The sequence below is a fragment of the Lampris incognitus genome, chromosome 1 (genome assembly GCF_029633865.1).
Source record: "Lampris incognitus isolate fLamInc1 chromosome 1, fLamInc1.hap2, whole genome shotgun sequence".
In the NCBI taxonomy this organism is placed as follows: Eukaryota; Metazoa; Chordata; class Actinopteri; order Lampriformes; family Lampridae; genus Lampris; species Lampris incognitus.
Genome location: NC_079211.1, coordinates 11,812,766 through 11,822,567, shown reverse-complemented (window position 1 = coordinate 11,822,567; position 9,802 = coordinate 11,812,766). Strand labels below are relative to the sequence as shown.

Sequence of the window (9,802 nt, the reverse complement as noted above, 5' to 3'; positions counted from 1 at the left end):
AATACAAGCTTCAAGCACAGGCGACAAAATTTCAGAAGGTGTAACAGTTTAACTAGTAGGTCATTTTTGCTCATTTCAACTCCTGGAATTACAATTCATTCATAACACCCTTAATGACACTGGCATAATCCCAACCTTTATTGGTGTCTTCTAACAGCGTGGTATGAAAGTCAGCATGGATAACAAATAGTCAAGTCACTATCAGCTCGATATTTTTTTTTTTTGCTTTGGTTTCACTTATCATCTAGAACTGCTTCTTGTAAATACGAAATTGTGGCTGGAAAATATTTTACCTACTAGAAGAACCCCGCTACAATGTAGCGGTTTGGTTATCCATCCGTCTAAATCTCCCTCCTCTTCATCCTGCCAGCTAACCGCCTTCCCCCTGCCCCTAAACCCCCCCTCCACAGTCCAACTCCCTCCCCCCCAAATGCTCAGAATCATCTGAAATGCCGAGAAAAGTGGTTTTTAGCCATTTTTAGAAAATGCATATTTTGCATAATTATGCGTAATAATTATAATTATTTTAATTTTCTTCTATTTTTCTGGTCCTCTCTGGAACAATACCTACGACCTCAAAAAAAATTAGGATCATAAGTGCATTTTTGCAAAAATGCATTTATTTTGCATAGTGCCAAAACATTTAAGTCCCAGAATTTTTTTATATAGGTGAAAAAAAATCAAAGATGCTCAGAATCATCTGAAATGCCGAGAAAAGTGATTTTTAGCCATTTTTAGAAAAATGCATATTTTGCATAATTATGCATAATTATGCATACTTTTAATTTTCTGGGATTTTTCCCCTTACTCTCTGAGACAATACCTACCACCTCCAAAAAGAATTAGGATCATAAGTGCTTTAGTTTTCGGTCCCGCTATCTACACCAACACCACACACACACACATTACGAAAATATATGAGTAGACGTCTCCTTGGCCAGCATGCGGCTGCTCTTCTTATCCCTTTGTCAGTCCGTCTCTCCACCTGCAGCGGAACCTTTGTCGGGGAGAGCAGTGTTTTTTCCGGAGCAGTGTAACCCCAATGTCCGTGCCGTTAGCATGCTAGCCGATAGTGTAGTTTTCCGTGGTGTATGTGTGTGTCTGCGTTCTTGATGCGGTGCGGAGGAAGGGGGAGATGTGGTCCTTTTTTGCGAGGGATCCAGTCAAAGACTTCGCCTATGAAATTTTACCGGACACCCAAGAGACGTCTGGAATATGGACCCTTCACCGGGGAAAGCGAAAAGTAAGCGATTGATCACAGTGCGTCGCCGCCGAACACAACAGCCCCGCAGCGGGTCTAAATTATCTAGCGTTAGCGTTAGCGTTAGCATTAGCGCGATTCACGGCGGAGGCCTTTCTGGATAACCAGCCGGGCAAGGCTAACATAACTGTTTTTGTTTTGTTTCGGTTTTTTTTTTGTTTTCCTGTAAACCTCACTTAACAACATTTTCTTCCCATTTTAATCCCCCCCCTCCCCGTAAACCTTACTTTTCAATACTTTCTCTGTAACAATAACTTCTCTGTGCTTTTTATTTCGATACGGACAGAGACGGTATTGACCATGCAAGATACACCTCGTATCGAATCCCGCACCGGGCAAGACAATAACCGGTTGCACAGGCAACACAGTTAAGAAAAGAATGCAAAAAGATCAACCTACACATACTCTTGTCATCCATCCTAACCTACACCATGGGAGGGAACGTCAAACTCCGAGGTCTCTACACCTTTACGTTGACACATAAAATGTGCCAAAATCAAAGTTTGTCATTAGGGAATTGCATTTACTCGTGTACGGTGTGCTTTAGTTACGTCAGCTAATTAACGCCACTGACTGTCGTTTAAAGGGATTCGGTCAAAAAGGTGATTTTCTAGAAGTCGAGAGGTCGGCCTGCCTTCCTAAGTCCGCTTTGACTGAGCTACTGGGCTCGGCTCTGCCGTCGCTTTTTTTGAGTACTTGTTGTTCAAATGTGTCTCTGTCATCCTCGTCTGTCTGAAGGATTAGGTGTTGATTATAGGCACGTTATGTCGTGTTTTGGAGCTGAGCGTAACCAGAAACTTTGTTTACCACCGGGGAAGGACACGTATTTCTCGCCACGTCACCGTGCGTTGACAGCTGAAGCCAGGGGCGTGAGCGAATTAACATCAGCTAGATGGGAATTATTACAGAGGTAGTAAAATCTGTTCTGGATTTTTGTATTGTTGAGTTTAAAACATGTTGGTCTGTGCCTGTGGTGGGACCGATTGTCCTCGTGACAAATTCAACAAAAACCAGGACCCATCACGCGGCCGCTTTGAAGGATAAAAATTAATTTTTTTCTGATTTCCGGTTAGAAAACGCCCATTGCATTCAGCCCCCCTCTGAACTCCGTCATATGAGGGCATCTGAGATGCGAAACCCATGTGACGTAGGCAACACGCATGGAGTCCCACCACAGTCACTGTCCTCTTCGTCTACACCCTTTCTTTATTATTTTTCTAAATGTGAATAGGTGGAGTGGATTATGTGTTTTAACGTTAATATTCATTGGCTGCACATTATTACATCACTGACTGAAATGTCAGCTGGCAGCTGAATCCTGGACTGTCAGTACCACTACAAGGGCAGACCAACTGGTTTAATGGGTGGCAAAGCACTGGGTCTCTGTGCATTTCATTTTGTGATAGCTAACTAGTTGAATTGATTTGATTGGAAATGTTACGTTTTTACATTGTGATGAGCAACTTGATTGCACAAATATTCAGTCGTTAAAGTTTGCCTGGTCTAGAACGCCAAGCCTTCTATTTGAAATGTCATGTATTATTTTGGGGAATTCTTTTACTTTACCCTTTGCCCTCCATCTATCTCTTTAGACAAATGGAGAACCCGTGTCTGTCTTCGTGTACGAGGTGGCTCAGGGAATGGAACAGCAGACCCAGCTAGCCAAGGCTGCCTTCAAACGCATGAAAACTCTCCGTCACCCAAATATCCTGGCCTATGTTGATGGACTAGAGGTGTGTTTATGTCTTTGTCTGTCTGTCTGTCTGTCTGTCTGTCTGTGTGTCTGTCTGTGAGAGTGTGCAAAGGAGAAAATGTGTTTGCACTAGTGCTTGACAATATGGGAAAAAAATCACGATAATCCTCGGGGGTTTTACACAATATCAGTATATATTAGGATATCTGCTTACATATGTAAAAAAAAATACCATGATTAAGAATCCAGCTTAGGTTCATCAAATTTTAACCATTTGGTAATGTCGGGTGTAATATTAAACCAAAACCACTTTTCAGATAATACTCTCAAAATTTTCCAACTACATTTTTTGAAGAAAATATAGGTAATAGATTCTGGTTGTCATTCGAGAATAAGGGCGATGTGCAGAACTGTAGCAACTACAGAGGTATAAAGTTGATCAGCCACAGCATGAAGTTATGGGAAAGAGTAATAGAAGCTAGGTTAAGAGGAGAGATGATGATCAGCGAGCAGCAGTATGGTTTCATGCCACAAAAGACCACTACAGATGTGATGCTTGCTTTGAGAATGTTGATTGAGAAGGTCAGAAGGACTTACATTGTGTCTTTGTGGATTTAGAGAAACCATATGACAGAGTGCCGAGACAGGAGGTGTGGTATTGTATGAGGAAGTCGGGAGTTGTGGAGAAGTATGTAGGAGTGGTGCAGGATATGTATGAGGGAAGTGTGACAGTGGTGAGGTGTGCGGTTGGAAAGACATGGGTTCAAGGTGGAGGTGGGATTACATCAAGGATCGGCTCTGAGCCCTTTCTTGTTCACAGTGGTGATGGACAGGTTGAAGGATGAGATCAGGCAGGAGTCTCCGTGGACTGTGATATTTGCGGATGACATTGTGATCTGTTGTGAGAGTAGGTTGCAGGTGGAGGAGAGCCTGGAGAGGTGGAGGTATGCACTGAAGAGAAGAGGAATGAAAGTCAGTAAGAGCAAAACGGAATACATATGTGTGAATGAGAGGGAGGACAGTGGAATGGTGAGGATGCAAGGAGTAGAGGACACGAAGTCGTATGAGTTTAAATACTTTGGGTCGACTGTACAAAGTAACGGGGAGTGTAGGAGAGAGGTGAAGAAGAGAGTGCAGGCAGGGTGGAGTGGGTGGAGAACAGTATCAGGACTGATTTGCGACAAAAGAGTACCATCAAGAGTTAAAGGGAAGGTTTACAAGATGGTAGTGAGACCAGCTATGTTATATGGTCTGGAGACAGTGGAACTGATGAAAAGACAGGAGGTGGAGCTGCAGGTGGCAGAGCTGAAGATGCTAAGATTTTCATTGGGAATGACGAAGAAGGACAGGGTTAGGAACGAGTATATTAGAGGGACAGCTCAGGTGGGACGGTTGGAGACAAAGCAAGAGAGGCAAGATTGAGATGATTTGGACATGTGTGGAGGGGAGATGCTGGGTATATTGGGAGAAGGATGAGGAAAAGAGGAAGGCCAAAGAGGAGGTTTATGGATATGGTGAGAGAGGACATGCAGGTGGCTGGTGTGACAGGAAGATGCAGAGGACAGGAAGAGATGGAAACAGATGATGAGCTTTGACGACCCCTAACGGGAACAGCCGAAAGTAGTAGTAGATCCTGGTTATTAATTTATACAGCATAATTGTCCAGCATACAATGATAACGTCAAAATTTCATCCTGATACAATTTGAAAGATGATGAATGATGATATTAAATTATTGCCAAGCCCTAGCTGGCATACATCCCCCAGTAGCTCACACACTAACACTATATACAGCATTGAATGGAGACTGAATTCATTTGCATAGGAAACAGTCGTGTGTGTGATTAAAAATTCAAGCTAGTAATATAATTACATTATCATCAGTGCCTAATTTTTCCACTGTGTTTTCTTCTCTGCATGTTGCTGTTCAGACAGAGGTGAGTGTAAATCATATGTTGTAGGCCTGTGTAGGTGTTGAGGTTAATCTGTCTGCAGCAGTTGTAGCAAATAGTGTGCTACATATAAGTAAATTATACAGCTGTCCTGCTCATTTTGACACGCTCAAAGACAAGTAAACCCCATCTAGTTAAACTCTTAAGCCTGATGCACACTGGGTATTTGAAAACTGCATATTTGAAACATTTTAAAAGCCATTTGGGCAGAGATTCTTTTTAAACAGAGGAAGGTTGATACTCACTAACCGCTCCTAATACTCAGCTACTCTTTTACTCAAAACTTCCCACCTCGACAAAGTCGCGAGGTGGCATTGTCGTCATTCTGGAGGTGTGCGATGGCTTCACCACTCTTCTGTTCGCTCATTCTAAAATAAAATAAAAACCACATAAGCCTGAACATTTCCAAAGCCAAACCCTTTCTGGCATGGCTGCGTGTGCAAAGCTGTGGTGGTGTTTTGCCTGTTAAAGCAAAGTAACAGACAAACCTAGCTGGAGCGGTAACTGATGAGTGTGCCACAGAATAATCTCTAACCTCATTTCCTGTGGCCTTGCAGACAGAGAAGAGCCTGTACTTGGTCACTGAGCAGGTCACCCTACTAGCCTCCCATCTGAAGGCCCAGGCAGAGAAGGGTGTTTCTGGGGAGCTGGAGGTGTCCTGGGGACTGCACCAGATAGTGGTGAGCAGAGGCCTGGAATACACATTCATTTTTGTGGTCGTTATGTTGTCAGCTTTGTTTTTAATGTCTGTAAGGCACCCACCCAAGAACTGGCTACCCAGTTCTTGGGTTTCTTCCACTATCATATTCTAATCTACTGTATACTGTCCCCCCCCTTTCTTTTTTTTTTTTAACACATCCTCTCTCTCCTCTCATTTACACATTGAATTTCATAAAAACATCCTGTCTTGGATGTCTTTTTTTTTCCCCTGTGTATATCATTTCACCTTTCCCCACTCCTGCCATGGGGTTCCTCACCTCTGATAGAAAGCTCTGAGCTTCCTGGTGAATGACTGTCACCTGCTTCACAACAACCTGGGAGTATGGGCTGTGTTTGTGGACCGTGCCGGGGAGTGGAAGCTGGGTGCCTTGGATCATGTCACCCCTGAGCAAGGCGACCCGAGTGGGGCCTCCCCACCAGCCCCCAGGACCGTCTACCCTGACATGGAAAAATATGACCCACCTGAGGCAAGCAGCAGCTCCAACGGAGAGAAATGGTGAGAAAGAAAAGTGGTAAAAAAGTACTAGAATAAAATGAAGACGTGTCAAAGCAACAGGCTGGAGAGAGACGACGATAAGTCAGGAAAAATGAAGGGGGCTAAGAGGAGTTAAAACTGGGTACAGAAGATGAAATTTGGAGAGGAACAAGCTAAAGCAGTTTTTTTGACCCATTTCTGTTTTCAACCCAGATGCATGCAAAATATGAATTTTCTTCCTTGTCGCCGTGTGCGGCGATCATACTCAATACATCCTGTTCATATGTTGTATGGCTTAATCCATATTGTGATAAATTTATGATAATGCAGCAGTGCGAGCTTTTGGTTTAATTTCAGATCTGGAGGAAAAGCTACGAGGTCTCCACCTATTAGGAGTGTCCGCCAATACAGTGGAGCCAAGAATTTAAGCTAGAGATAGACTTTTGTTCTATGTTGTGTATCAATATGCACATCTCTTTTGAAGTAATCAGTTCTTGCAGAGGAATATTTTTAATCTGTACAGATGGGTTATGTTGCTGGGTTCAGGAATGTAGAAACAGTAAATACACGAGGGTACCCAAAATGGGGTGTAGAAGAGAGGATTTTAAACTTGAACGTCTTGTAAATCCTCTGATGCCATGGTTTTGTCGGTGCCTGTGTGTGTGTATGTGTGTGTTCTGGGTTCAGGGCAGGAGAAGTGTGGCGTCTGGGCTGCCTGATTTGGGAGGTGTTCAATGGGCCACTGCCTCGCGTCTCCTCCCTCCGTTCTCTTGGAAAGGTATGGCACCCCAGTAGTCCCTGTCATCTTTTCACTCCACAACATTCTTAAACCACAAACACCAGCACTCGTTGTTAATTCTTTGCCGTCACAATTAATTTGCCGTATGCTGTCCGAAACCCATGCCCTTATCAATGGGCACATTTACATGCAGACTAACAATACAGTCGTGAACAGATAATGGCATCACCCCCAACTTCAGAAATAGTCATCATCTGATTATCTTTATCAGGGTACGGTTGAAATCAGAAATCTGCCTTTCTGAACCTCATGAGTCATTTCTTTTGTTCTCCCCCGGTTCAGTGGCACTACCCAGGAAGTGTCATTTTCTTTTCTTTTTTTTTAATAAATTTATTTCTGATTTTTCCCTTTTTTCTTCCAATTTAGTGGCCAGTCGATCCCTATTTTGGTTCAAACACCCATCCTCATACTGCATGCATTCGCCAACTGCATCTCTGCGGCCGGCAGTCTCGAAGGAGATGCCCTGCCACTTTCGTGACAAGACGAATCCAGGCCGAACCACTGCTTTTTCCGACACACACAGAGACACATTCATGTGACGAACACTAGCCAACTCCGCCCCCCTCCCGAAGACAGCATTGCCAATTATTGCTGCTTCATCGAGTCCGGCCATAGTCAGATCTGACGAGACCGGGGCGCGAACCCTGGTCCCCAGTGGGCAACTGCATCAACACAAAGCCGATGCTTAGACCGCTACACCACCGCGGACTGGAAATGTCATTTTCGCAGGTGCAATCCCGAATTGTTGATGAAAGCGACGCCAAAAAAAAACAATGACGTAACGAACGCCTGGCTAGCCATTTTGCTCCCAGCAATGCATGCACGCATCACCGGGAGGCACCTTAGAAAGCTATGATGACGCTAAGGGGGCTAAATGGCCCTGAAATGTAAAACCAGAGGCTCACTGAGAAAGCAAGTTGTGGGATCCCCACACCAGATAGGGCTCAGATACAATAACCTCGGTGAGGTGACACTTTGGCGAGACAAGGTTGGTCGTCTCCTATTGGGTAATGAACCCCTGCGTCCAGGTGAGGTGAATGCGACTTGGGCAGTTTACTAGAGGAAAGCGTGCCAGGAGATCTTGTTCAGTGACGGGGTACCATTGGGAAATGAAGGACTAGCAAGAGATCGGTTGGATATGTGTTACTCGGTGTGTTCAATAGGTATGAAAGTATGAAATAGCGGACCATCTCTGAGGGCTGTGCTTTGGGTAGTGCAGGGGCGATTCAATCAAGCAAGGGTTGCCCATGGTGTTTAAGCAGGGGTATTTATATAAGGACTGGTGAAATCAAGGAGGTGTGCAATGGGTTGAATCATGATTCGCACCTGATTTCTCTCACATTTAATGTCGATGAGAGGTTATACCCCAAATGCAAATTGATTGATTGATTTTCGCAACGGTTTTACTTGATGCTAAAAGCAATTTCTTGTGGCATACAAAGAAAGATGAAGTCATGTACAGTGTGTATGAATTTTTTTTTTTTTAGTGTTGTTCTTTATACACACAGATCCCCAAGGCCTTGGTCCCACACTATTGTGAGCTGGTCGGAGCCAACCCCCGGACTCGGCCCAACCCAGCCCGCTTCCTTCAGAACTGCCGAGCCCCCGGAGGCTTCCTCAGCAACAGTTTTGTGGAGAGCAATCTTTTCCTCGAGGAGATCCAGGTCCATTATATACACTCTCAAATAGACATGCACGGTCATGTATAACAGTGGTCATCACATGAGTTTATATTAAAAGCAAGGACAGTATTAGATTTATATCATGAAGTCAAAACCTACCCCGAGCAAGATAAACAAAGTTATCCTTTACTAAAAAGAAAATTTCCCAGAATACATGAAGGCCAAGGCTAACTCATTCAGTCTGATCAGTTTCTACACGGACTGTTATGACAAGCAAGCAAGAATCATGCAGTAAAAACAAAACAAAATGTTTACTCCTAACTACAAAACGTACAGAGGCTGGCAAACTACTGGCAGGCAGCCTCAGCAGGTAAACAAACCGTACTTTCAGATATAGGTATATATAGGAATATATACCCCGACAGAATAATTGTCATACTAAATTTGATTGCACAGTAACACATTTAGCAATACACATGTTAGACCATCGTTGAGAAGAGTGGCTCTCTGTCTCTGGCGTTAAACATTGCTACAGCACAAAGGACGTGTGCCACGGACAAGAACTGCCGCACTTTTCAGTGAAAAGTGTGAAGCAAGCAACAGGACAGTACCCTTACCATGAAATAATAAGAGAGAAATAGAAAAAAAAGACATTCTCAAAACTGGACACAGTGCAAAATGACAGAAAAGGATGTGAAACACCTCTGTCATCAGCTCCATCTTCCTGTTTATTCTCTTCCTGTTTGACTATTGAAAAAAAAATTATCCAGGATGAAATACTGACTCGGGACCACTCAGTATTACTTTAGCGACACTTTTTTTTTTGTGTGTGTATGTCTGCATGTTTAGATCAAGGAGGCGGCAGAGAAGCAGCAGTTTTTCCAGGATCTGAGCGACAATCTTGACTCCTTCCAGAGAACTTCTGTAAACACAAAGTCCTGCCACAGCTGCTCACAGCCTTTGAGTTTGGCAATGCAGGCGCCGTAGTCCTCACACCCCTCTTCAAGGTAACGCTTAAATACACAATTGCCCTCAAATCTCAACAAAACTTAACATCCTTTTCTACACCAACAAAAGTCGCACCACAGCCTCGGGTGAAAGGATGTTTGCCTGGATTTACCTGGGAGTGCACATTCAGAAGCTACACTTGCACTTAGCCCAATGTGGTTTTTTTTGTTTTTGTTTTTTGCCTCCTTCTTTGCTGCATGCTAAATTGCTAAATAACACAGCACAACATCCTATTTTTAATTATGTATTAACTATATTAACATATGTTTTTA

At 43.6% G+C, this 9,802-nt stretch overlaps 1 protein-coding gene across 1 annotated transcript in view; it reads left to right on the top strand.

The window, feature by feature from the left end:
- The first annotated feature begins 1,080 nt into the window (after positions 1 to 1,080).
- The window catches only part of scyl1 (SCY1-like, kinase-like 1), a 20,727-nt gene continuing 12,005 nt past the window's right edge, over positions 1,081 to 9,802 (top strand). Inside the window, 8 exon segments of the mRNA XM_056276247.1 lie at positions 1,081 to 1,243; positions 2,854 to 2,994; positions 5,464 to 5,586; positions 5,893 to 6,122; positions 6,789 to 6,879; positions 8,409 to 8,564; positions 9,372 to 9,429; positions 9,432 to 9,529. Of these exon segments, the coding sequence (XP_056132222.1) occupies positions 1,136 to 1,243; positions 2,854 to 2,994; positions 5,464 to 5,586; positions 5,893 to 6,122; positions 6,789 to 6,879; positions 8,409 to 8,564; positions 9,372 to 9,429; positions 9,432 to 9,529 (1,005 nt within the window). The 5' untranslated portion in view covers positions 1,081 to 1,135.